This window comes from Conger conger, chromosome 17, assembly GCF_963514075.1.
Source record: "Conger conger chromosome 17, fConCon1.1, whole genome shotgun sequence".
Taxonomy (NCBI): domain Eukaryota; kingdom Metazoa; phylum Chordata; class Actinopteri; order Anguilliformes; family Congridae; genus Conger; species Conger conger.
This window is the reverse complement of record NC_083776.1, coordinates 25532070-25560031: the sequence shown is the minus strand read 5'-3', so window position 1 is coordinate 25560031 and position 27962 is coordinate 25532070. Positions and strand designations below refer to the sequence as shown.

The 27962-nt window shown below is 44.8% G+C and overlaps 1 protein-coding gene across 2 annotated transcripts; it reads right to left on the bottom strand.

Annotated features, from left to right (window-relative positions):
* Positions 1-155: 155 nt before the first annotated feature.
* On the bottom strand, positions 156-27447 carry LOC133116805 (transient receptor potential cation channel subfamily M member 2-like). Of its 2 annotated transcripts, none has more exons than XM_061226770.1 (32): positions 27396-27447; positions 25563-25740; positions 25201-25381; positions 24771-24937; positions 23997-24183; positions 23802-23863; positions 23494-23694; positions 23299-23401; positions 22656-22777; positions 22033-22356; positions 21836-21937; positions 21431-21563; positions 21075-21220; positions 19126-19238; positions 18540-18599; positions 17950-18175; positions 16500-16618; positions 15870-16002; positions 15158-15329; positions 14141-14321; positions 8068-8249; positions 7826-7958; positions 6595-6658; positions 6278-6365; positions 5683-5843; positions 5454-5515; positions 3742-3768; positions 3547-3633; positions 3157-3235; positions 2586-2696; positions 1712-1828; positions 156-1449 (listed from the first exon to the last, which is right to left on the bottom strand). In XM_061226770.1, the coding sequence occupies exons 2-32, from the start codon at positions 25716-25718 to the stop codon at positions 1324-1326; spliced, it is 4125 nt and encodes a 1374-aa protein (XP_061082754.1). In that variant the 5' UTR covers positions 25719-25740; positions 27396-27447; the 3' UTR covers positions 156-1323. The 2 variants fall into 2 exon arrangements, with proteins under 2 accessions (XP_061082754.1, XP_061082755.1); XM_061226771.1 differs by having other exon boundaries at positions 2595-2696.
* Between the last annotated feature and the right edge of the window lie 515 nt (positions 27448-27962).

The following is a 27962-nucleotide window of genomic DNA, read 5'->3' as shown; positions in this document are numbered from 1 at the left end:
ACACACACTCCCCTTTTCACAAAACATACACAATCTACACACTTATTTAGCAATTATTTATAGCTGACTGGCCACAAGAGGGTATCATTACAGGTATTGATGGTGGTCTATGTGCATACTGCACAAAATGCACATAATCAACAATTCACAAACAGTCTTGTTTCCTTTATTAAATAAAGGATTTTTAATATTGTGTTTATTATGTATTGGTTAATTATATAGTATTTCATGGTTATGCAGTATGCGCATACATTGTGATCTAAAGCATTAGAAAATGACTAATGATGATTGGACAAGTCAACAGAAATTTGTAAAAACATATTTAAAAAAAAAATCACATATCTAAAAACAAATAAGTATTTTGATTCCACAAACTCGTAAAATGTCAAATAGGGCATTCACATCCTTTGGTGTGATTAAGATGATTATGTAGTCTATGCACAGCTTTCTCTTTAAAAGTTACTTAAGCTGTGCATTTTTTTCAAGGAAAACACCAACATTTTGTCGATTCCATTTAAGTTTTTGTGCACTGACTGGCTCAATTTCTCCCAAGCTGTCTTATTTACACAAGGTATCGAGTGTATTTGAAATACACGTGCAGGAATGAAAAAAACCCCGAAAGTTCTACCTCTTAAAATTACCTTCAGAAGGTATGCGGATCACTGTGCTCAAACAGCGGAAGACGGAAGGGGATCCATGTGTGTTCAGCAGATATGGTAAATGGTAAATGGTTGGCATTTATATAACGCCTTTATCCAAAGCGGTATATAATTCCAACCGTCTAACTTCTCCAAAAACAACGTCTCTCGTTGTCATTTTCTTCCCGCACGTGTATTTCAAATGTAAATAAGACCACTTTGGAGTTTCTGTAAGGTGTATTTCTTCATTATGGCGGAGGTAGGCTACTGACTCCTAACAGGCTGTGTTAGCATGGAAATTGAGCCAGTGAATGCGCAAAATTAAATCGAACATCTCGTCTAAGCCTGGCCAAGTCAGGTATATTACCCAAAACGTTGGTGTTACAAAGTTAGGAATGTTTTAATGCAGGCATAAAAAAATGGCACCACACACATTACAAATGGCTTTTTGAAACAGCGTTAAGCATTCATTGACTGACATGAGTCATAGGAAATGATTTGTTCCCATTTATTTTCACGGGGAGTCTATATGAATCACTTTTGAATATGCAGCCAAGCTATGGTGATTCACTCAGAGGAGAATATTTATCTTAATGCCTAACATATATAACATAAACATGAAGTGCTCTGGGGATTGTAAACAGCCTGTACAGTCTCTGTGTTGTGCAATGGCACCAGGAAGGTATCAGAAGCACCTGCAGTGCAGCTCAGCAACCTTGCGAAGGAGCTCTCTCTGGTACGCACATGCCAACGTCCTGCTGCTGACTTCCTGCCACTTTACCAGCTCTTCCGAGACCTGGCTGCTCTCAGCCTGAGAGACACAACAGGAGGGAAATAATGGTCCTCAGTCACAGACACTTGCACCATAACTCAGCAAGGTGAACGGGGTGAGAGGTGTAAAGGGGGAAAAGGGTGGGTGGATATAAGGGGGGAAAGTGATAATGTATACTCTGAACCTTTAGGATTGAAACTTTGAATCTTTTTATTTTGACACCTGTCAATTTCAATGCATTTGTGTGTTTGAGAGAGAAATAGAGAGAGAGCGAGAAAGTGAGAGAGAGAGAAAGACATACCATGTTATTAAGGTCAGCCATCAACAAATCCCTCCTGTAAAGGTGTATGTTGAAAGCAGTTGTCTCCAACCAGGCATTATCTGTGTTCCTTTGGTCATCCACATAACCATTATACATCTGCAACAACCAAGTATAATTATATTTTCTTCAACATCCATTTGCTCCTTGATAATTGTGTGTGAAACTGGCTGTAGTCTGGCTCATGCTCTTGTGTTAAAACCTCAGTTTTAGGGGACAGCACCCTTATGCATTTCAGGGTGGTTCATTCTTGTTTCATAATGGATGATATTTCTCGAACAAAAGTCTTGATAAAAATGTTGTTTCTATTCCCAACACACTTACTAAAATGCAATTCAAGTTACCATAAAATTTTCAGGTAATTGCAAATTTTCTTTCTACAAACAGTACACTTATGCAACTGGATATTTACTCAAACAATTCAGCTTAAGTTCCCTTCAAGGCCCACCCAGTAATTACCACCCTTTCAGTTGTGAACAAAAATGGATGGCAACTAAGTACCTCAGCGGATCATGGCACTCATGTTTTTTATAGTTTTCATGGTTGTAATCCATTAGCATTGAACCAGCAACACAAATTGTTGAGTAGGCCTTTAACAGTGCTGCACCTGGGAAACAAATCTACAAGCCTTGGTTTAGAGCCTTAAACTTGTAGTTTCCCTACCCGGGCTAAAACTGTATATCACAGTCTCTGAAATAGCTGAAACCTGCATGAACAAATGGAGAATGGAGATGGCTTGTGTGTGTGTGGGTGTGCATGCATGCATGTGTGTGTGTGGATGCATGTGTGGGTGTGTGTGTGTGTTCATGCGGGTTTAAGTGTCTGTGTGTGCATGTTTATGTGCATGTGTGTTTACCTCGTTTACCTCAGCTTTGCTGGCTAGTTTGTCTTTGATCTGCTCATTTAGCTTCTTGCCCAGTATGCTGGTCAGCCTCTGTGGGAGAATCTCGCCAGAGAGCACGCGCCCCTGGAGGAACAATCACCCAGCAGGCAGTGTAACTGCTCTTACTGCCTACCCGAAGGTAGGCTATTGTGCTACAGCAAGTCTTAAACAATTTGGAAATACAGGATCGTAACAGATTCTATCCTCCAAGGCATTCTGGACTGAACTCTAAACCCTGGTAAATGACTACGACGACCCTAACACATCTGGGAGGATATATTTAAAGTTACAGGAGCTGGGTATTAGGAAACAAGAAACAAATGGTATTTATGGGAGGCCTATTGGAAAGAAACACCAGAGAAAGGGTGCAGTTGGACAAACCAAAAAAACACTCCTTAGAATGATTGTACCTAAACATCTGTACTCATGGAACCATGCAGATGCTAAGACTTTTCCTTTGCTCTACTGCAATAACACTGTGTAAAGAGGTGTAAAGAGGAGGCTAATACCCAAACTCAAAGTTTGGCAGGAGCATTAGGCTCACCCCAGGTATTGTCCAGATCCCCTCCTTCTTATGCCACACAGCCAGGAACTCTAGAGCAGATTTCTGATCATCTCTCCAACTGGAAAAGCACAGCCAATGATCATTAAAACCTCAAAATCCTGAAGTTACATCACAGTCTTTCCATTAAAAACTAGCCAAAGCCAAACCTTAAAGTCTCATCTCATGTGACACTTTCACCATGTAGGACATTTAGTGGCATTTTAAAACATAAAAGAATGGACAATGAGCAGCGTGCATAGTCTTATTTACTGTAGAAATTTGCACGGAAGGCATATTTTGTTTGGAAAAGGCATTATGGAAAAACGGAGTTGATAAAATGTATTTTTAAAAAGGTCCTCTTCCATTGTTTTTTGAACTGGGGTCCATTACCGTGTGAGGACCAGATCCAGAACCTGGTTTGGTCCCAGGTGATCCAGTGCCCCTTTCCCCTTCATCCCTGTCCTTCCCTCTGGGTTTCTGAAAACAGTGATTTATAAAAATGTATTACATGAATTTAGGTGAGAAAATATATAAGCTTCCAAATCAAACCAATGTTTAAGTTTCATGTTGAATTTAATGCCTTGCCTGTATTTGTCCAAAGCGGTGTCAGAGCTATGGAGAAAAAAAAAAAAAAAGGATACAATTGTAAGACGGAAATTATGAATAATAAAAAATTAATATCTGGCATTATCACTCAGGGCTGGTCAGCTTTCTGGCTTCCTCTGGTATTGTGGCAAAATGTGGCTGTAAAGTAATTTAACCCAGGAGCATGCACCATTAACCCCCACTATCTCCGCACCCATACGTGCAGGAGCCTGTGGGGGAAGACTCGTTACAACGGGGCAACATCCTTTACGGCACGGGAAGGTTTCAGAGGGCACAGCCTGTTAGGCCCTGACTTTCTCCTGAACCCCCCTTTATTGCTCTCTCCCTCTTTACTCAGTCACTAAATGATGTGTACAGCACTGGATGTTTCATGACAAAGTCAGTTTAGATAATATTCATGTTTGGTATTATTCTGATTGTTTCAGTGCGACTGGTGCAATGGTTTTATTTCTGCAACAGCAAACCCTGGACATCATAACCAACCAGGAACCAGAGGAAAAACTGTGTGGAGCTCTGCCCCAGTGAAAGCCATGTGCCTCAACCCCCCTGCGTTTCCTGGGGAGGCGTGGCTCCAAATTACAGATGGGTGACCCATTTTTAGGGTTAACATCAAAGGTCAGATTTTGGATTTAAGGACAGCAAACTAAGCAATCTGGGAGAATGCAATCAGCCTCCCGTGCACACAGTGCACATAATTTCTACGTACAGGGTGTCTGTAGCCAGACTCCCGTATGTAGCTTTTATTACCAGGTATGACTTTTGAGACTCCGTAATTTGGTTTCCGTTGTAATGTTTTTTGATTTGGAACTAGTGTGCAATTACGTGTATGTAACCTGCCTGGTAAAATAAATTGTTAAAACTTGATCTGTGTGGTTTCGCTCACTGACACTCAAAGTTATACAGGGAATGCTTGGTTTACCCCCTCGAACTGGTCTAGGGAGGATGAATATTCACGCTTAATGTATCACGGCGTATAGCACCCGTAGACCTATGATGGTAAATCCCTCGCCTCCGCGTGGTAGTTCATTCATGTCGAGCACAGCCGTAGCTAGGTTGGTCTGCTTGGGTCCCTAGGCTGTAAACGGATATACCCAAGAGTAGCTATTCCTGCGACCTCTGTGATGACTACAGATAGCTAGTCAGTTCGTGAGACGTGCACATAACGCGCGATGTGACATGCGGCGGTACCAGCAGAGGACTGTTCGGAGAGTAAATCTCAGTCCAGGATTCCAATAGCGATCAAGTCAAAATTATCAATAAGAAATCTACCTAATGTGGATAACTAATCTAAATGATTATTCTAAAATGGAGTCAGATAAACGAAGGTGAATATATTGGCCCTATTGTGGAGATTCTTGGTCAGCCCGGACCAGTAAAGAGCGGAAGGCAGAGTGGTACTCCTGTCTTTGTATCATGGTTTATTTATTGGCTGATCTAGACTCTCCGCATAGGGGCCACTAAATTTTAACCCTATTAGTATTCTTTCAGCAACACCAGAAGGACAAGCACGCTGATACCTTCAGCCCTCGCTAAATTCCGTCTTTGGGTTAGCGTGGGGTTTTACACAATTATTTTTTTTTAAATCACAAACACAAGAGGAAAAGATTTATTATCACAGTATATAATAAGCTGACAGCACACAGTGACATAGAGAGCCTCTTTTGGAGAACCACCCTAAGAACAGAACTCACCTGCTGGGCTGCTCGGACTCATCAGCATTATATATGGTGGGCTCGTAATCGTCAAACTCTACCTGCAAAACAACACAGGTCAGCTCTCTGCCTTTCAACATCAGAAACACATCGGACAGGGCTGGTGTTAGATCAAGGACAAATGTGCCTTGTAATTAGAAAAGTCAATCCGGTCATTAATTCATTATTGCCGTACAATTAGACCGCTAAAGTAACTGAAATCAGGCACCTCCCAAGGCACCATCTCCTCTGGTACAGGGAACCGGTCCACAGTGCTGTTAGGGTACCGGTCACAACGGGCGTTGACGTGGTATTCTCCAAAAGTCTTCTCTGTCCATTTCTCTCTCATGGATACAGCTAGGTCAGGCTCTGTGATTGTTCTTCGCAGTGCTAGACCAGAGAACGGGTCCAGTGAATGGTAAATGGTTGGCATTTATATAGCGCCTTTATCCAAAGCGCTGTACAATTGGTGATTCTCATTCACCCATTCATACACACACTCACACACCGACGGCGATTGGCTGCCATGCAAGGCGCCGACCAGCTTGGGGGTTAGGTGTCTTGCTCAGGGACACTTCGACACAGCCCGGGCGGGGGATCGAACCGGCAACCGTCCGACTGCCAGACAACTGCTCTTACTGCCTGAGCCATGTCGCCCAGTGAGTTATCGACATAATGACAACTGATCTTATCTGAACGATAACTGCTGATGGCAGAGACGAAAACTCGCTGGTAACGTTTGGCTGAGGAGGCACACTGGATCCCTCCAAGGAAGACGCATTAAATGCAGCATTACCCACCAGACAGATAACAATCCAACTCACACAACACAGGGGCTTCTTCCTTCGTCACGTAACCATGGGATTTGAGGGCGTCCATTATCCACTGTAAGGCTTTAGTGGACTGGGAGACCTGCCAAATAAAAACGCTCAGAAACTATAGAGGGCAAATGAGAGAGTAAAAGGGTTCAAATTATTCAACAAGGGTTCCTCTAACCATAAACAAACAAATCCAAAGAACCCTTTTATTCTGAGAGGTTACATGGAGACACCAGGCACAGGAGTTGGGAAATGGGTACAGGTAGACTGCCTTTCAGTATTTGAGGAAAAGTGCACAACAGATTTATCAAAAGCATATCAACCTGCTGCTCCAGGTGGACCAGCCTTTTCACCATGGCAACAGAATCCTCCACCATGACTCCCACCCTGGAGAAGATAAGCAAACACATTCATCCATCCATTATCTTAACCCGCTTATCCTGAACAGGGTCGCAGGGGGGCTGGAGCCTATCCCAGCATACATTGGGCGAAAGGCAGGAATACACCCTGGACAGGTCGCCAGTCCATCGCAAGGCACACACACCATTCACTCACACACTCATACCTATAGGCAATTTAGACTCTCCAATCAGCCTAACCTGCATGTTTTTGGACTGTGGGAGGAAACCGGAGTACCCGGCGGAAACCCACGCGAACACGGGGAGAACATGCAAACTCCACACAGAGAGGCCCCGGCCCACGGGGATTTGAACCCAGGACCTCCATGCTGTGAGGCGGCAGTGCTACCCACTGCACCATCTGTGCTGCCTAAGCAAACACAATGCAAATTCATACAAATTTTATTAAAAATGACACGCAAACCTCCAAAGCAGTTCCAAGAGAGTCCTATGAGACCATTGCTTAGGAAACTGGTATTATTACTCAGTTCTTATTACACTTCTATTCAGTCAACAAGGAACCGTTATTAGGAATGAGGTAAATATATTGTGAACTGACAAGTGTCATATATGAAATCCTTCTGCAGCAGCAGTTGTGTCCCGCATCTGTCCCTCCCCGTTATGCTCCAAACACCTGTCCCAACCCTTCCATTGGCCACACTTCCCAACCTTTTATGTTAAGAAAGACACAGGGGCAAGGATGTCCTCTGTCCCCTTTGTCTTTGTTCTTTTTAACATTTAACTGGCATTTTCTTTCAGACAATATCACAACATCAATGGTTTACAGACCTCTTCAATGGAGCACAAAATAAACAATGCTGATGATATACTTTTGTATTTAAACTAACAGGGAAATCAAACTTCTCTTTTTCATCAATTTAATCAACTCCCAATAATCACTGGAACATATATGTGCATTTTCTAGAAAAAGAAATCTAATACTTTTGTATTTTCAATTTGAACCTTCCTTCCCTCCACTTCCTGGAAAGCTGGATTTTAATTTCGATTTTACATCATCAAGTATCAGTGGGCATGTTCCTCATAGTTCAAATGTCAGTCAGTTCCCGTGCAATCAGTGTTCTTTCAGGCAGTAATTTGATCATACATTTAGTCAATAAGGGCCCAAAGCCCCCCCCCCCGTGCTGTGAGCCCATACTTGTCAGAAGTGTCCTGAATGTGACGCTCCATGCTCTGGCTCAGGTCCCTCCGGTTCTTGGCCAAATGATTCTCCTTCATGAAGGCTTCCCATGAGAGCATGTCCTCTTCCTCCGACTGTGACAGCTGTTCCTCTGAGCGAGGAAGAAGAGGAAGAGGTCATGGCAGCAGGTTAACAGCGTTGACACAGCTGTTGCTAAGAGACGGCGGAGGTTGTTGTTGTGGGGTGTGTACTGTACTCACTGAACCGCTTGAATTTTTGGGGGTCCTTGCAGAGCACGACCCTCTTGAAGAGGATGTACACATGGCTGAGGAAGATGAAGGGTGGGGGTGGGGTGGGGCAGCTGTGGTATTCTTTGATCATTCCGTAGCGCTGAAACTTCCAGATCCTGTCAGTATTGTCCTGCACTTCCTGGAATGTGTAGCTGCAGAGAAGAAGGGACGGAAAAAGGGATAGGGGCAAAGGGATAAATACTGAAAGAGCAAAGGAGTATGTTAAGAGTGGAATGATTGTGGTCTGGGTTCCACCTCAGGTGGGAAGGAGAGATGATTCATAGTAGGACAGGGTTAAGAGATCGTTCAGGATGTAGGGGAGGAAACGTGAGGCTTTTGAATCACATAATGGATGGAGGCACCTTATGATTCATATGACCCAATCAAAATGATTTGCTTCAAACCAGGGAGTTATTGATTGCTCTGCCAAGATTACTATATGGAGTTATCACTGTCTTGTAAATCATTCTATAAATAATATGAGCACTGCACAGCTACAACCTGTAGCGTAGTTGTTAAGGTATATAACTGGGACCTGCACAGCCTTTGGGCCCTTGAGCACGGCCCTTAACCCTGCATTGCTCCAGGGGAGGATTCTTTCCTGCTTAGTCTAATCAACTGTATTTCACTCTGGATAAGAGCGTTTGCCAAATGCCGTTAATGTAATGTTATAAACTAAGTAACATGTAGTGTCCCGAGTTGATTACTTTAATGTTCCGCTCAGCATTTTCCACTGTCTGTCTATCTATGGGTGTCCATCGAGGCTGTCTGAGAGCCTGATGAGTGTTTTTGTTTTCGCTGCCTGCCCTCATTTCACGACGTAGTATTCCTCTTGTCCTCCCTAGTTCCCTCCTTGTGTTTCCTTCCCATCCCTGTCCTCTCTCCTCTGCCCAGGCCCCTGCTCTCACCAGAGAACACAGCCACCCCGGCTGCCCTTTCCACTGCCTTCTCTTTTTCCCACACACCCAGAACCTCTGGCAGAGGAGGTGGCACAGGTCTCCTCATCTCATCCTCATGGAGATCTAGTGTCTTCTCCTCATCCTTCGCCTTCTCCTCTTTTGAATTTAATGCGGTTTCTGTTACTTTGCCGTGCAAACTGTTTATTATTGTTGTTTATCGCCCCCCCGGGTCCTCTGGGGAGCTTCTTGGATGAGATGGACATCCTCCTTAGCTCCCCCCCGTTCAATGACACCCCCCTGATCCTCCTGGGTCACTTCAACCTCAACTCAGAGTCCACCCAGTCTACCTTTCTCTCCCTCCTTTCTTCTTTTGACCTTACCCTCACTCTTTCCCCTCCCACCCACAAAGCTGGCAACCTTCTTGACCTCATCTTCACAAGGAGCTGCACAACAACCAACCTCTGACCACTCCTTCATCTCTTTTTCTCTTCCACTCTCCTCTAACACCCATCCATCTCTCCCACCATCCACTGTCACCTGTCGGCGGAACCTATGCCACCTGTCTTCCTCCACCCTCTCATCTACAATCCTCTCCTCCCTACCATCCGCAGAGTCTTTCTCTCGACTGTCTCCCGATGATGCTGCTACAACTCTCATGTCCTCCCTCTCATCTTTCTTTGACTCACTGTGTCCCCTCACCACCAAATTAGCTCGGGTCTCCCCCCCCAGTCCTTGGCTTTCTGATGCTCTACGAGCTGTCCGAACCGAACTGCAGGCAGCGGAGAGAAAATGGAAAAGGTCCTATCTCCCCAGTGATATGGCTTCCTTCCATGCCCCTTATCATCTTTCCATTCCTCTCTCTAGCTAAATTTTCCTTCTTTCACTCAAAAATTAACGCGGCCGCCTCTAATCCCCGCAAACTGTTTTCAACCTTCTCCTCTCTTTTGGCCCCCCTCCCCCCCACTCCCCTCATCACACACACACCTGATGACTTTGTCTCCTTCTTTGAAAAGAAAGTCGACGCCATTCGCAATTCCTTCTCCCAACCCTCTCCCCCCGCTGACCCTCCTACCTTCCCCAACTCGCTAGCCTCCTTTTCTCCCCTCTCTGACTCCAACACATTGAAACTCCTTACATTCCACCACCCAACCACCTGTCCTCTTGACCCCATCCCCTCTCCCCTTCTACAATCTATATCCAATGACATTCTCCCTTTTCTCTCCTCTCTAATCAACACCTCCTTCTCTTCCGGCACCATGCCCTCTTCCCTGAAGAGGGCCAGAGTCACCCCCCTTGCTCAAAAAACCTACTCTTGACCCCTCTCCCCCGAACAACTACCGGTCTGTCTCTCTTCTTCCTTTTCTCGCTAAAACTCTGGAACCGGCGGTCTGCTCCCAACTGTCCACTTATCTTCTCCAGAACAATCTCCATGACCCCAACCAGTCTGGCTTCAAGAGTGGCCACTCCACTGAGACCGCCCTGCTCGCAGTCACTGAGGCACTCCACTCTGCTAAAGCCAAATCCCTCTCCTCTGTCCTCATCTTCCTTGACCTGTCGGCCGCCTTTGATACAGTCAACCATGAGATTCTGCTCTCATCGCTGTCTGGGATAGGTGTCACAGGGTCTGCACTCGCTTGGTTTTCCTCCTACCTCTCTGGTCGCTCCTACCAGGTGACTTGGAAGGGCTCAGTCTCGGACCCTCACCCCCTACAAACTGGAGTCCCTCAGGGCTCCGTTCTTGGGCCTCTCCTCTTCTTGCTATACACCATGTCTCTTGGTTCTGTTATCTCTTCCCATGGCTTTTCTTATCATTCTTACGCTGATGACACCCAACTCTTTATTTCCTTCCCCCCCAACACCCAAGTCACCACACAGATCTCTGCCTGCTTGGCTGATATCTCTGCGTGGATGATTTCCCACCACCTGAAGCTTAACCTTGCCAAAACTGAGCTTCTCTACATCCCTGCTAAGTCCTCTCCGTCAATCGACCTCTCACTGACTGTTGAGGACTTTGTAGTTTCCTCCTCCCATACGGCAAAGAATCTTGGGGTGACTCTTGATAACTGCCTCACCCTAGCTCCACAAGTATCCACCACTGCCAGAACCTGCAGGTTCTTTCTGTATAATATACTCCGTATCCGTCTCCTGACAGAGAAAGCCACCCAGCTCCTAGTCCAGGCGCTCGTCATTTCCCGCCTGGATTACTGCAACTCCCTCCTAGCCGGTCTCCCAGCGTGTGCCATCAAGCCCACGCTTGGCTTCCTATTGCCGCACGCATCCGTTTCAAGGCCCTAGTGTTGGCATTTCAGGCTGCTAAGGGGATTGCCCCACCTTACATACAATCCTTGATCACTCCCTACTCCCCAGCTAGACCGCTCCGGTCTGCCAGCTCTGGTCGCCTTATGGTTCCCTCTCTACGTGCACCTGGTGGCCGAGCTGCACGTTCATGCCTGTTTTCCGTTCTGCTTCCTCAGTGGTGGAATTACTTGCCTACCACTGTCAGGACAGCAGAATCCCTCCCCCTATTTCGATGCAGACTCAAAACACACCTTTTCAAACTCTACCTTAGTCCTCCCTCCTGATTTCCCCCGCCCCCCCTTTTTGATATCCCTATCCTCCTTGTCTACCCAAAAAAAAAAAAAAAAAAAAAAATGGCACTTATGATGATGACTATATGTTTAGAATAGCATTCCATATGTATTTTCCTCATTATGGATGTGATGCTTTGACTTGTTGTAGAACCTATGCACTTGTAAATCGCTTTGGATTAAAAGCGTCTGCCAAATGACAAAAATGTAAATGTAAAAAATGAGTCTACTCCAGTCAATCAGATCACAAGAGCACCCATTTCACTCTGATCTGTAATCTCACAACAACTTCTTTTCGAATAATAACCCCATATTAAAATGATAATCTGTAACCTTGAATGATTGTCACACTTTCCACAACCAAAAAGGAGTTGCAGGTTGGTGTCAGGCTGTCGTGAGCCACGGACCCCTTGCCGAGCTCAGACCTCACGTTCCCACGAGCAGTACCCCATGAGGAGGTGTCTCGGGGACGAACTCAAGTACTCCGAACGTTCTGGAGCCCTGGTAAGTTCTACTGAACTTCCAGCCCAGTCTCGAAGTGAAGGGTGTGATGCAAATCTGGAATACGATGTCCTGTATTCAATGTATTCCTCTAAAGAATCTTTATCACTTATGATTATAGTAAGATATATTTTATTATAATCAATCAAAAGAATAGAGTTATACAGATTACAGTGTAAATATCATCTTTCAGTTTGCTGATCACATGCAAGTTACATATACCCCTTTAGCTCTTTCTAATTTACCTTTCCACCATGATGTTTAAAAGTCAAGGTACACCCCTCAAATACCCATCATCCTCTTTGGCCTTTACCTTATCTTATGGCTCCCCCTTCACGGAGATAAAAGCTACTGAACTTCCATTAATACAATCGGTACGAACACCCCTAAAGTCTACTACTTATTTATATCGTATATAGTATCTTAATAAAAAATAAAAGACATAAAAATGAAAGGAAACTTATAACGTTGAACTTCTATGTACTACTTTTCCTACTTTTACAAGTAATATAGATTATAATTACCACCCATGCCCTAAATATAGCCATCTCGTTTTCTGCGGGATTTGATCCCTCCTCCTTGCTGGTGATGAGCTCTTTGAACAGCTGCATTGGTTTGGGAATCTGGGGCAGGATCAGGACCCAGACTTTCGAAAGACGTGACTTTGCACTTCGTACTTCTCCTGCCTGTTGTATGGGATGTGCACTGGTATGTCTTCGAACACGTCGGGGGTTTTTCAGTGCTGCCGCAGCATATGCTTCTCCTCACTGACACTGAGGTTAGGGGGGGGAGGCTTCAGGTTCTTGCGTGGGTCCAGCAGGAAGGTGTTCTGTAGCGTGGAGGAACCCCGCATCCCGTCTGTTGGCCTCCAGGTGCAGTTCATGGCTCCAAGCATGTCGTAAAAGCCCTTTAACTCTTTCACCAGCTTTTCTGTATGATGAGGGATGCGCATGAACACCTCTTCGACATCAGTCCCGCTGCCACAACTCTTGGGCTAAGTCCGCACCGCGTACATCACTCTTCTCCATATCCAGATCCTGGAGTGGCGCGCAGAGGGAGCGCGCCACTCCAGCTTCACTACAGCTGTCTTGCGTTGCTCTCTCTTCAACAGCTCGTAGATATCTTGTGAAGCAAAATTCTAAGATGCTATCCTAAGGTCTAAAAGCTTATTCCTTATATATCTTTTTTGCATACAAAAGTGTACCTTTTTGATAAGAAATGTCCCCAATATTTCAAGCGGGAAGACATTTATCTCTTATGTAACTTGTTTTTTAATGACCATATTCATCATTTCTGTTTTTCCCACTGTCATTTTCTCATACCTCAAAAGAAATTTCCCCAATACTTTATCTCATGTGCCCCTCCGGTTTGGGAATTTCCACCATCTTAATATACGAGTGGAAAAACACTAGCTTTTTTTGTATTTTTTTAAGGAACCTGTTCATCACTGGTTTTTGTCTCCCTGTCATAATCTCTCCTTGGACTCTCTCCAAACTTTGACTTCATACAAGCCAGAAGTTAGTGCCCTCCACCATCTCAACACACTCTTCAGGTGCCCCTCTCCGCGGCGCCTTAAGGGATCTACAAAGGACATCCAGCCAATAGCTGAGTGTAAATCATCCTCCAACTCTTCTATAGTCAGTCCTTTGAATCTATCCGATAAATTATTTGTGCTATAATCAGGAAGGCCCTTGAAGCCTCTTAATCTTCTTTCGGTATTGACATCCCTTCCGTTTTCCTTATTTTTTTTCTTTAGCCAGGCATTGTGCCCCTCCCCTGTAGGGTTGGGGTATTCTCAGTCAGAACTTTAACCTTGCTCCTTAAAACCCTAAATCTAAGTCCCCCGACTTCAGACTCCTCTACTGACAAGTATGGCTGCTCATTATCTCTGAACCACATATTTTTCTTCTTACGGGCGTTCTTACTACCACCTCAATGGCGTGTGCGAGGGGTTAACAATGCATTCCTTCCTATCCCCCGTCAATCTCTCATCAGGGGGGCCTAGGGCAGGGTCCTCGACAAGGCTTTGGAGAAGCGGTGGGCCAGGGCACTCACTTGAAGATGGCGATGAGCAGGTTAAGCAGCAGGATGTGGGAGAACAGCAGGTACACACATAGCAGAATGATGGTGAGCCACTCGGGGAACACTGGTGTGGAGTCAGCATTCAGAACTGGGCACTTTGGCTTCAGAGGGTCAGTCGCATTCACAGTGCACGTGCTCATGTCAAACACCACATCTGTACCACACAGATAACAGGATCTGATTGAAATCACGTTCACATTTTAATGGCTAATTTCAAAGGACATTTATTTGATTGCTGTTAAGGCCAGGAAACACCAAACCGACGGTCGGCCGTCAGACGTCGGTGGCGCCCTGTCGGCCGAGTCTTTCCGGTGTGTCCCGTTTTGGAGGGCTCCGACGCCGATTCAACATGTTGAATCGGCGTCGGAGCCCCTGGAGCCGTCGATGAGAGAGAGCTCTCTGATTGGCTGTCCAGCTAGCAAATCAGTGCATGAGAAGAGAAAGGGAAGCGACGAAAGCAAGCCATTCCAAAGTTACTATCACTACCAGACATAATTTTCGATTAGTATTACTAAATAGCGAGAGAACAAGGAAATTGCTGCAAACTGTTTGTTGTGAGCGAGACAATGGCTGCTTCTAGGTCCAACGCAATGCAAACGCATTCCCCGGTCTTCCGGTTTCCATTTTTTGAAAGACAAATACAGGCTACCGCCACCTGCTGGTGTGGAGAGTTATTACCTCTCACGCAGGCGCAGAAAGTACGTGCAACTCGGCCGTCGGCGGACCGTCGTTGCGGTGTGTTCGGCACAGCCAACATTAACGACGCGTATCGACGCGAGGCGATCTTTGTCGGCGCTCAGCGGCCGACCGTCGGTTTGGTGTGTTTTCATAGGATTAGCGAATGCCAGTCAGTATTGACTACATTAAGAACAACATCAAGACTTTTCAAGGACAATAGGAATCTTGCACATGACTGACCGACATCTGACTCCGAGGTCAGCATATCACAGTCCAGCATATATAGCTGTATGTGTTGGACAGTTTACTCACTGTCAATGTTGGTGGGGAGATTCCCGAATATGATGAGGTAAGGCTCGTACACCGCACCCCTTATTATCCAGTTCAGCCTTTCCTCGTTGTCAATCAGGATGCCCTGCTTGGCAACCCCATAAGCCACCACCCAGATACTCAGCAAGAACATGAAGAAGAACAAGTCCTTCATCTGGTGAAGTGAGAAAGAGACACCAGTCAATCTTTGGGAGCTTAGCAAGCAAATCCATTTGCCCTTGTAGTACCATTTCTTATTTATTATTACATATTTTATGAACAGGATTCCTTTGCTGAGTATGATTCCTATATACTGTAGCCTCCAACGTTAAATATCATGACAATAGTCAAATATTTCTATTTCTATTTATTTACATTTTATTATTCATCATAATTTATCAAGACATATGAATTTACATATCCATTTTTTCATAATGAGAAAAGTAACTTGGCTTGATGAGAGGTAGGCAGGGCCTCAAACAATCAAACATCAAATACTCCCAGTCACTTACACCAAAACTAATAAATAAGCATCCTTGACATCAAGATCTTGTCCCTACATTTATCAACCAATCCAGTGAAAAGGGAGCAGTCTCCAGTGTTGATGGAGGCACCCAATCATTGGTGTAGCCTTTGCCACCTGTTATCAGTGGTTCAAAGAGGCAAAACAGGTTCATGAATCCTCACTCTCATATTTGCGCTCAAATGCACTCACCATTCTCTTGACAATAATGGTCTTGGGGCCTAACGTCTTGTTGATGGTGAATATGGCCATGAGACGCAGGCAGAAGACAATGAAATCAATGCAGAGGATTATCTTTCCAGTGTAGAACATAACAGTGGTTAACCTAGAGGAAAGGTTTGGTGCCGGAAGAGAGGGAGGTGTTGATTAGAGAGGAGAGAAAAGGGAGAATGTCATTGGATATAGATTGTAGAAGGGGAGAGGGGATGGGGTCAAGAGGACAGGTGTTCGGGCGGTGGAATGTAAGGAGTTTCAATGTGTCGGAGTCAGAGAGGGGAGAAAAGGAGGCTAGGGAGTTGGGGAAGGTAGGAGGGTCAGCAGGGGGAGAGGGTTGGGAGAAGGAATTGCGAATGGCGTCGACTTTCTTTTCAAAGAAGGAGACAAAGTCATCAGGTGTGAGTGATGAGGGGGGTGGGGGGGAGGGGGGGCCAGAAGAGAGGAGAAGATTGAAAACAGTGTTTAGTGTTTAATTGAAATACAGAACCACAAAGGTTATATTGTATATTGTAACATAGATATTGTACTTGTGAAGGGACAAGATTCTCTTTATAACATTTCTCATAGCTGTGAATGGTCAGCTCGTGTTAAGTGAAACCATCTTACCTGCAGGCCAGTCCAATAATGAAAAGAAGGATCGAAAGTACATCAAAAATGTTCCAAAGGTCATTGATGTACATCTTGAACTTCCTCCGGAAGCCAAGTCCATCAGGATCATCAAACAGCTTACCACAGGGACACAGAACTTTGGGTTAACTGTCAGTTATCCTTTTGCAATATGTTTCACAATTTCCTGAGTAGATCAGATTTGCTACACCATCCTCTTAATGTCATTCTCTACATATTACTCCATTAAAACCTATCCCCACCAAGACCTAATGAGAGATACGGTAAATACCTGAAAAAACAAAAACATTGAAATTAAAAGATTAAGCTGGTGTATGACATACAGTGCCCTCCAAAAGTATAGGAACAGTAGAGTTAAACTTATTATTTTGCCATATACTTGGCATTTGGATTTCAGATAAAAAATGAACAAGAGATAAAAGTCAAATTGACAATCCCCCCATTTTCAGCTGAGCAAAAGTAAGCTAACAGATTAAAAGTTTTGCCCCATATTTCTGCACGTGTGCTCTCATTTGCTGTTCGTCCACATATTTTCTGTCTTGTTTAACAACTACCTTGAGGAAGGAAGGAGCTCTAGGCTGAGTTAAGGTGGACCTAGGAGTACTGAGGCCCTCTTGTGAATAAAAGCCTGGCTCAGACTCCCTACAGCTTTGATCAAGCATAAGGGATAAGACAATGTTCTACCGATCTGTATGTGGAACTTGCTCTTGGCGCTGCTGTGTGTCTATTTCCCGCATGCCGTTTCCAAGTTTGACAGCCGCATTATGTTTACTTTGGTATAGTAAGGTGTTTCTTTTTGTCACTTTCAAAACTCATTGTTTTCCTTATCGTCTGTTATTGTAAGTCTGGTTAAGTCTCAATATGCCGCTGTCGGGATAACACCCTTATCAGAGAGAGCTTTGCACATCTCCGATAGTCAGGGGATCTACGCCGGAGTTCCTCATGGCGGATTCGGATTTAGGTTACTTCCACATAAGTATCCTGCCCGAGATACAGTGGAGTCAAGAAGCGCACTGTATTTGTTTCAGTTTTAGTACACGTCTGTTATGATGTTTTTCACAAATTCGAAATACACGGTTGTGGGAGACCGCCCATCTCAGTGGAGTGTTTCGCGAGTGCACAGATACTCGCCGACCGCCCAGGGTTCTGTGCTTGACAACCCTTGGAGCAGTAGGTGCATTTAGTTGCCTCATTGTAAATCTCCTGCATGGTCAGTTGGGCCTAGATGAGTGTCAGGTGAATCTTTGTGGGTTTCTGACTTCCCTAAATTGAAGTGGTGTATATGGTCGTTGGAGTATCGAAAAGGAAACAACAGACCAACAGCTAACACCGTCAAAACAAAAACAGCCCATACTGTTTCCATATTTCTGGAGGCCACTGTATAACACATTGTTTACAAACCCCTGCTGGCCTCCCATTCCAAACTGACCTGGCGCATCTCCTCACACAAAAGCGAGGCCAGCCACCCATATAGCAGGTATTCTTTCCAACAGGGTTTAGTCTGGAAGTCGATCATCAGCACATAGGCAAAGAGCCACAGGAAAACAAAGTAAGACACAATGTTCCAGTAGAACTTGATCTGTGCTGAGCTGAAGAAGCTGACCAAACGTGATGTACAGGTAAGTGGCTGCAGGTCTGTTTTCTCCATATAATCCCTAAAGGGAGAAGGGTGGAAAAGGGGGTGACCAAGTGTATAAATTACCCTAAGTTCTCTGTGTTTTTCAGTAAATATAACTGCTCTGAGACCAATGTCGATTCAATCTTTTTTTAGCATGAACAAGTCTGAATTTAAGTAAGGAATCCTAATCTACAGCTAATGTTATTCTACTTTTACCTTTGGAGATGAATACTATTTCAGTTCCTTTCTTAATGATGAAAAAACAACCCAGTGGTTTAAGGAAGCAAGGTACAAATCACAAATCAGTCATGTTTATACTTAAAGTAATTATGTTATCTGACTATCTGGCTATCTTTCATGTAACCAGACCAAATGTTTACCGGATCAGAGATGCAACTGACCTTTTCACAGAGGATGTCCTCTCCTTTCGCCGAGTCTCCCTGTGTATGTCCTCATCACGCCTGCAAGACAGGAACTCATCATATGGGGGGCAACATTGGCTCAGGAGGTAAGAGCAGACATCTGCCAGTTGGATGGTGGTCAGTTTGATCCCCCCCCAGTTGTGTCAGTGAGCATGACACCTAACCCCCAATTGCTCCTGATGAGCTGGTTGGTGCTTTGCATGGTGGCCAATTGCTGTTGGTGTGTGTGTGTGTGTGAATGAGAAGCATCAATTGTATAGCACTTTGGATGAAGGCAATAGATAAATGCAGACATTTATCATTCATCAATCCACATGATCATTCACCACTTTGTAGCAAAAAATGTCTTTAGATTTCAAATGACATCATTATTCTCAGCTATACTAATTTTCTTCAGCAAATCCTTGAGTCTTTCTCTATTAAAAGTGCAGTCACCGATCATGGAGATAGGTCCGTTGCTGCCATCAAGTGTCAAATCTCAGTACTACAAGCTGAAAGAACACACTTTCTGGAGATTTGTCAGAAGTGTAGTGGTCCTCTAACAATGGAGAGTGAGGACAATGACCTGAAGGTCAGCAGGCCCGTGTAGATCAGAGGGGGGAACAGCATACATAGCAACATCTTCCACTGGGGGTTGTCCACTGCCAGCTCCCCATACCAGATCTGCGTCAGCAGCCCCTGGAGATCAAATGGGAAATTAACCCTTTAGACACCCGGGGGAAACAGTCAACATGTCTATGACATCCCATAGCCTTCCAAACAATGGGCTTCATTTCTCAATATGTATGTGTGATTGGAAACAAACGGAAATTTGCGCCAGATTTACCAAACAGGAGTGGACACAGCTTTTTTTGTATGTTAATAAACACCAATCAATCGTAAACAAAAGGCGCACACAAACGTTTTTTATTCAGCATAAATTGATGCCCCTAAGGTCAACGGAAATCAATTTCAGGCTATTTAAGAGGAAGATTCATTTTATGAATGTGTGTGCTACTGCTACTTTGCAACTTGTCTTTGCGAACATGAAAATATATATTCAAACTAATTGAGGATTTAACATCTTCTATGCCATGATGTTTTCTTATAATAAACTTGAACGTGAACTCGCCGTTATTGTTTGTTGTTTATTCTGTTCAAAGACGGACAAGGAAATTAAAATGATTGTCCTGGAGGAGAAACATAAAGCGATGTGCCAAACCTGAAGAAGATCCACTGGGATCATAACATTGTCTACTGTGTGTAAGGAGCATATCAGGCTTCCTTCCTTTCATCCAAACTAACGTCTAAACATAGTTAGTTGGTAATTAGCCTACTTTTGTTTATATAGGCTACATAAACTACATATGTGCCACATAGGACTGGAATAAAAGCAGTGTAAAATGTGGAGCCGAGTCCTACCCGTCCATTGATCTACGCAACGGAGATATTGCTGTTTTTGTAATCTCTGTCTTGAGCTCCACAGACTGTGGAACATCCATCCATTATCTGAACCCGCTTATCCTGAACAGGGTCACAGGGGGGCTGGAGCCTATCCCAGCATACATTGAGCGAAAGGCAGGTTGCCAGTCCATCGCAGGGCACACACACCATTCACTCACACCACACACTCAATGTGCAATTTAAACTCTCCAATCAGCCTAACCTGCATGTCTTTAGACTGTGGGAGGAAACCGGAGTACCTGGAAAAAACCCACGCGAACACGGGGAGAACATGCAAACTCCACACAGAGAGGCCCCGGCAGACTGGGATTCAAACCCAGGACCTCCTTGCTGTGAGGCGTCAGTGCTAGGGGCGACATGCCTCAGGCAGTAAGAGCAGTCGTCTGGCAGTCGGAGGGTTGCCGGTTCGATCCCCCGCCCGGGCCGTGTCGAAGTGTCCCTGAGCAAGACACCTAACCCCTAAATGCTCCTGACCAGCTGGTCGGCGCCTTGCATGGCAGCCAATCGCCGTTGGTGTGTGATTGTGTGTATGAATGGGTGAATGAGAAGCATCAATTGTACAGCGCTTTGGATAAAGGCACTATATAAATGCCAACCATTTACCATTTAACCACTGCACCATCCGTGCCGCCCAGTACTGTGGAACAGGTAAAATAAAAATGGATGAATGAATGATGAATGAATAAAACTGGAGGCAAAGTTGTAAAATTATAAGAGAGACGTTACTGTCTGGGATTATCAAGGAGTAATATATTTCTACTGTCCTGTGTCAGTCTACAAGAAGGACGGAAAGCAGAGTTCTGGCTCCAGTGTGTTGTACAAACTGAGGAGGAGGCAGTCGGATGTGACTTGTGAGCCTCACCAAAGAAATCGGCTCGGTCTTTGAATATGCATTATTTCTGAAGTAGGCTACGCCATGCCCCAAATACTCTAATAGGCTAAAGCAATAAATGTACCTGTAATGTAAATAGAGGCCAGGCATATAAACAACGGTTAGGAGCTTCTGGAAAGGCACAGCCCAACAGGCTTACATGAAACTGCTTATCTTGTGGGTTCTTGGCTTGGACCAACCTGTACTCCAGCATGGGCTACAAAGCTCTTGTCATCAGCCTCCACAGCCAAGCGTAGGCAAGTGGTCCCGCCCCAGGATGGAGAGATTCGAATCAGCAGCTTCTGGGCACGCTGCACATCCTGGCTGTAGCACTCACTGAACACACCTGTAGGGTGGAGATGGGGTTGTGCCGAGGGGGGAGGGTGGTTGGGAAAACCATGGAAAACCACAGCTGGAATTAATAACCACAATAGTCATTGATGTGAATGGTCAAACTACTGCTATCCAGTATGTGAATGGATTATCAGATTACTTCAGTAAGAAGATAATAGAGGCCACCAATCTAAATGTGAAAATATTTTAATGGTTGAGGTACCAATGGCCTGTTTCTCGTAGTAATCAGCCAGCTCCCGCATCTTTTCTGCCTCGTCATCCTCATCAATTTCCTTCTTTGCCAGCTTCTTCAGGATCTTGCTAGCAGCTAGCGCAGCACACATGCTGTCCCTGCACTACACAGACAAACCCAACAGGAGCACAATGCTCAGCTGCACGGCACACACTGTGCTGCACAGAGAACTCTTAGCATGTTCATTCCCAGAGTACCAGCGACTTCTTGACACTCTTACTGCTAACCTTTAAATCTTGGAACCCATGCAAAAGCGATTATTTAGTAAAAAGGATATTTACATAAATTTTTACAGAAATGCACCCTAATATAAACCAGACTTCCCTGGAGTCTTCAGATCACAGCACAGCCACCCTCTCTACCAGTGTGTTGTACCTGTTCCCAGGCGATCTCAGCCAGCTCCTTTCTGTTCTGCAGGATGGCCCAGAGGAAGAGGTCCCTCCCTGGGTAATTCTTTGCAGGCCCTTTGGGTGGAAACTGAAAAAGCACGGCGTGGCAAGTCATAACAACCCGGTGATGCGTCAAGAGCAAACGTTCGACAGGCCTTTTCTGACCGGCTGACATTCACTCACCTTGACACTCCCCATGTCATCCTTGGGCATTTCAATGCATGCCTGGCCATAGTCAGGGGGGTAGATGGGCTTGGTGAAGCCACCGAGGTAGTAGAGCACCTCATGGGACACGTGGCTGAGACACATAGAGCTCTTCTGGCTTTTCATGCGCTTGGCCAGCCTGCGCTGGAAGATGCAGCCCATCTCCAGGTGGTTGTACAGTTTGAGCAGGGTGTCCTTGGTCAGGAACTTCCTCAGGCACACTCCATTCTCCAGCAGCAGCTTCACAAAGTCTGGCTTGTGGCCAACCAGGGCTGAGCGCATAGCCTCGTGCAGGTCACTGGACTGGTGTACAGTGGAGTAGAGTACAGTAGAGTAAGCTTTTTCTAACCTTCACTCAAATGAACACAAAATAAATTATATCTAAGTGACTTTGACCGTGGAATGATTGTTGGTGCCAGACAGGGTTGTTTCAGTATCTCAGAAATTGATGATCACCTGGGATTTTCATACACAACAGTCTCTAGATTTAGCTGAGAATGGTGCGAAAAACAAAAGAAATTCAGTGAGCAGCAGTTCTGTGGGCAAAAAACATTGTTAATGAGAGAGGTCAGAGTAAGGGTCATATTAAGTATGAGCCACACCTTCCACTGGCTCTCCTCAGTGAAGATTTCGCTTGTTGCTATGTCCGAACAGTTCCAGGCTACTGCCAGCTTCAGCTTCTGCTCCCAGGTTTCCAGGCCCGGAGAACCACTGCTCCGGGAAGCTGGGAAAGAGGAGCACTGAAAACATGGAATCCTTCTTGGAATATACAGAACTGCAGATAGGGCTCTCAGATGGATAACTGCTAACAGCTGGACAGGTTGTATGCACAGTGTTAAAATATCCATCTGCTCTGATGGGAATGGAGCATACAGTAGAAGTCTAAAAAATAAGTCTAATAAATACCTAATAAGGAAGAGGTTAGAGTGGCTAATGTAAGTCCTGACACTGGAATACTGTACAGGTAAGTGAATTTGTGATGGGCACAGTCTTTATATCTGTGTAGGTGTTGTTATCTTTGTTGTTGTCTTTGCAGATGACAGTTATCTGTACCATTAATCATCATTTTTTTATTGATAAGCATGAGACATTGAGCTATTATTATGGCAAGATGGGTTCTAACTCAATTTACTCCTTCTCACGATGCAGATTAAGGGTTTAATATTTCAGAAGTTTGTGTCTGGCAGAACGGCCACCAGGTGAGCTGATGCACACAGGGTCATTTAAAAAACCCTTGTCAGGCACCTTTGAACAGAGCTCGGAGGATGGCTACATCAACATCATTCTGTCCCTCCTCATCGATGCGGAACACGGTCAGCAACTGGGGCGTCCTGAGAATGTCCTGGATCTGAAGGGGAAGTGAACATCAGACTCCTCCACCCAAAGACATCAGCTCACCCCCTCCCAAGCAAGTAAACGCCACCCTGCCCCAAATCTTACCTTCTTGGTCCACTCAATGAGCCGGCCCTTTTTGAAACCCTCGTACTGGTGGCTAAAGAACTTCCTCATCAGCTGGTGAATGAGGGCGAGGGTGACTTGGGCTATGGGCAGCTTGGCTACATGGGCGATGACGTCGGCCAACCGCCCCGAGCCCTCCAGAATCACGCACGGGGTGCCATTGAGAATGGCGTTGTAGATCATCTGTAGTTGTGGAGGGATGTACAGACAAAGCCCACAGTGAAAGGATACTGTCATGTCTGTTGAAACTAACTGAAGAACATTTGACCATAAGGTCAGAGGTTACCTACTTTCAGGGTCCTGTATCCACCGTCTAGCACCATGCAAAACACAGGGACCTTTAGCCCACTCCCTGAGGGAGAAACAGAGAGTACAGGCTCGGTATCCCCATAGAATAGTATAATATGGGCCAGATTTAATGACACCTTTTCAATTCACCATCTCAATCAGTAGAAAACACAGGTCCAGCACACACTCCTCCTCACCTTTGTCCCCCAGAGGCTGCTGGGAAATGAGTTTCTCCAGCTTGCTGCGGAGAGCAATCTCCACGCAGTGGCGCCCATTTGTCCCGTCATCCACCAGCAGGAAATGGGAGTGATTGGCGTCCAGAGAGGACAGCCTGCCCTGCTTCTGTTTGTCTGGGGAGTATTCAGCTGGGATGTGGCTGTTGTCCTGTGTGAAGACATAGGAGATCAAGGCTACAGGATTGAGTAGTCGTCTGATAAGGAAGAAGCCTTGCATGAGAAAACAGGAGAGCAGAAAGGTAGGACAAAGCAGGACTAAGGCTTGGATATCTGTGTGCGCACAGGTCCAGCCTGACCTCAAGAGTTCAACAGAGCTTCTGCACCAGTATGAAATCATGCCTTTCAGAATTTCTTTCCTTCCCACCACCACCCCATCATCCAACTATGGGCTCTGATTCTCAAGATCCCCATGGAAGCGTCTGTAGCCTTCCTTGTGGTTTCAGCTGGCTTACAAACAGGAGTGATGAGAGGCAGAGCCTGGATGCAAAAGTTTGCATTGATATTAAACCTCAATAAATATTGCTTAATTCATTGTGAGTTGTCTGTAAGTTTCTGTATTCAATTGATCTTGCCTGGTGCAATGGAGCCAACCAAGAGGAAGAAGGCAGGATTTGCGGTTTCTGAAAGTATTTATTAGTTCCCAATACACCAGGCAAACTTAGTAAAGCAAGAAAAGAATGAATCCAAAATAAATTTGTATGTGACCCAGGTCTGGTATCCCAGGTCCAGCCTCACCTTTGTCTTCACCAGAGCGTGCCGGTTGTGCAAAGTCCCCCAGGTTGCCACGCCGATTGCCACAATTTGATCCTCTGTTGTGCTGGTGGTCAGGGCGTAGTCCCTCACCGCCTGCCCGACATGCATCATCACCCCATCATGTGTGCCCCCAGTCAGGATCCACGCACCTACAAACACAACAAAGATCGCACCTATCCATATATACAACTGCCAATGTCAGACCCCATACACAACAGCATTCGCACACCTTACCACTGTAGGCTCAACATGCAACACCACTTCACACTGGTGACACCTCATGAAACACCACCCAAACACAGCACAGTGAGTGCCAAGCATCTCCCACTGTATGTTGAGTTCACTGTATTTGAGTATATGAGGGGTCAGTCATGTATATAGGTCGTGGGAGGGGTCATAGGTCAGGATGTACCTGTGGTTTTGGCCACTTTAATCAGCCCCCTGCGGAACATGTCCTTCAGCCGAGCCCTCATGTAGAAGTTTCGGGTTCCGCCCACCACAGATATTAGAAGGTTAGGTGGGCGGAGCTTCCAGTGGTCAGTCATCAGCTTGTATAGGGCATCAGTGGAGGTGTCTGTGGACACTCGCACATACTGAAGGGACACACACACACACACACACACACACACACACACACACACACACACACACACACACACACACACAAGATCACACAAAAGGGTAGAAAAGGAAAGGTCACTTTCAATCTAGAGTAAATACACAAAACCTGATGCTATTCAAATCTTTACTTTCAAATTTATAGCATCCTGTTACCTTTCCCATTTTATGCCTCAGTCTACTGAACCTGATGTCTCCATAGGCGTCTGTGGGCACCTCCCGAATGTGTTTGTGTCTGTCCCACGTCTCACCCACAAACTCATCAGGCCTCAAAGCATCATCCACATGAAGATCTCTGGGGTAGCCACACATACAGAGCTCTGGATACTGGATGCTGGATGAGAGACAATCATTCACAGAATGTTTTTATCATGCATTCACAGAGGAGATGCAGTCTCTAAATTATGATGGGATGTTTGACCATGACCCAGAATCAGAGATTTCATGATCTAGAATTGACATGGATGAACTAGCAAATTTACACATCATCACTCTGTTTTCATTTCTACAATAATTGCACCTCACTATCAAGACAAATCGAGATACAATTCATAACATTTTGATTTTCATTTCATTCTTTTATATCATTCTGCATTATTTATAAGCAAAAAAGTATTTATAATGATCAAAATTTGTAACAAATAACAGACATGAAGCAGGCATTACATACACTTTTTCTTGAGCAGAAAATGAAAACACAGACAACCTTCTCTCTCTTTCAAGAGAGATTTAAATCTCATTTAAACTTTATTTTGCCAAATCTGCAGCCTAACAAAAAGATGATCTGAGCATTCATTATCGTACCCACTGCGCTCGTATGAAGATCTGAAAGCCATTATCACAGAAGCTGATAACTGAAAATATTAAGAGTTGTTTGAACACTGTTCCCACATGTTTACTTACAACAACTTAGTTATCGCATACAATTATCAGTGATAATTCTAACACTTGAAAGCAGTGAACTTTGACTCTTGCATGACTAAAGCCTTAAGAAGGATGCACATATTGAGAGTGATTCTAAATTTCGAAGTATTTTCGGGTAAGTGAAGCGAAATTCCCGAATCCAGCAGTTTTACACCCTCTTTTAACTCTTGGCACACCGAAGACATCAATGATGGCCCTTCACTTATCCAACATATAAAATACATTTTTTCAATTTAATTAGTTAATTATCGGCAAACAATATAAATGATCAAATCAATTGCCAAATGCATTGATTGGCAGAGCAACCTGTTGGATTAATGTTTTTTCAGAACATACAACACAAAGAATAAAATTAAGAGTTTAATTATGTTACAGAACAATCACATCTAAATCTAACGTTGAGGGTCACCTACTTTAAACAAAGAACATTAAAGACATGGACATTCACAAGAGAAACAAATGAAGGAAAATGCCAACCCCAGCGTGTCTCTATCGAAACAGTCCCACTAAACTGAAATTCAAGTCCAGAAGGCAGCTAAATCTTCTCAAAATCACCGATGAAAATGTAAAAATGACCAGAGCAGATGTAAGGCACAATCCTAAGGCTCAGTAGCAGTTATAAACCCCCAAATGTTCATTAAGTCGACTCCCTGGAAGTGAAAAAAGTCAAGAAAGGCCCACATTCTATGTGCTAGAAAAACAAAAAAAGGGGGGGACCTTGCCCTCAGAGGGGCACAGCTGGAAACTGGAAGGTGTAGGAGAATTGACACACAATCGTTGATAGCCTAAGTTACCCACAGCTGCTGGTAGCTCTTTAAAATTGAAATGAGGTAACCCTGCCGTAAAATTTAACTGTGCCAGCTTGACCAGCATGAAAATTGATTTCATTGGTTACAGGGTGGGGCAGGCAGGGGTGTTGAATATATTTTTATGTCTGTACAACCTTGTTTAACTATCTCCCATGGGTTATCTCCCGGTTTGTTGCCAACAAGCTAGTTTGTAACACTTCCCTCTGCTCAGCTATAGGGGAGGAGAGGTAAAAGGGAGGGAGATGGAGCCCCTTACCTTTCCTTGAAGAAGCAGCACTCTTTCTTCTTGATGTTCTCTGTTATCCAGGATGTGCTGTGCATTTCATCAGAGAGTTTCCCCGGGAACACACTCTCCTTCATGCTTGGGAGGAAGGAGAGGGAGAGCCAGAGGAGAGTTCAACACTGGGAGCCAGCAGCAGAATGCTCTGCAGTAAGTTACTCCACTTTCTACTGCTGCAATGATGTGATGAGCACAGTCTGGAAGAGCTGCTGGGAGGGAGGGGGAATGAAATATGATGGTTTCTGAAGGCATTTTGAGAGTGGGGACACAGTTTTGTCAGAGGGGGAGGACCAGTGATAGAGACAGATAATTAACAAAGCTAAAATAATTTGCATATGGGTTTGTCTGGGTCAATAATGCCAATAATGAAAACTAGTCATCCGACCTTCCCTCTCTTAAAAAAAAGCACATGTACCTGCTAAAAGCTTTTGTTCCCCATTAAAATAGCTTGGGAATGTGAGGTTCCAGTGACTTTCCCTGTGTAAGCCACCAGAGGGAGACTTAGCCCCTCTCTCATCCTTGGGACTCTCAACACTGTAATTA

Excerpts from the sequence above, each read along its gene's own strand:
- LOC133116805 (XM_061226770.1), bottom strand. The coding sequence starts at position 25,718 with ATGTGTGGCTACCCCAGAGATCTTCATGTGGATGATGCTTTGAGGCCT. Across the intron at positions 22,357-22,655 it reads CTGAGGAGAGCCAGTGGAAG|TCCAGTGACCTGCACGAGGC; the intron begins GTGTGGCTCATA and ends ACTGTACACCAG. Across the intron at positions 2,697-3,156 it reads GGATCTGGACAATACCTGGG|GGGCGCGTGCTCTCTGGCGA; the intron begins GTGAGCCTAATG and ends TTGTTCCTCCAG.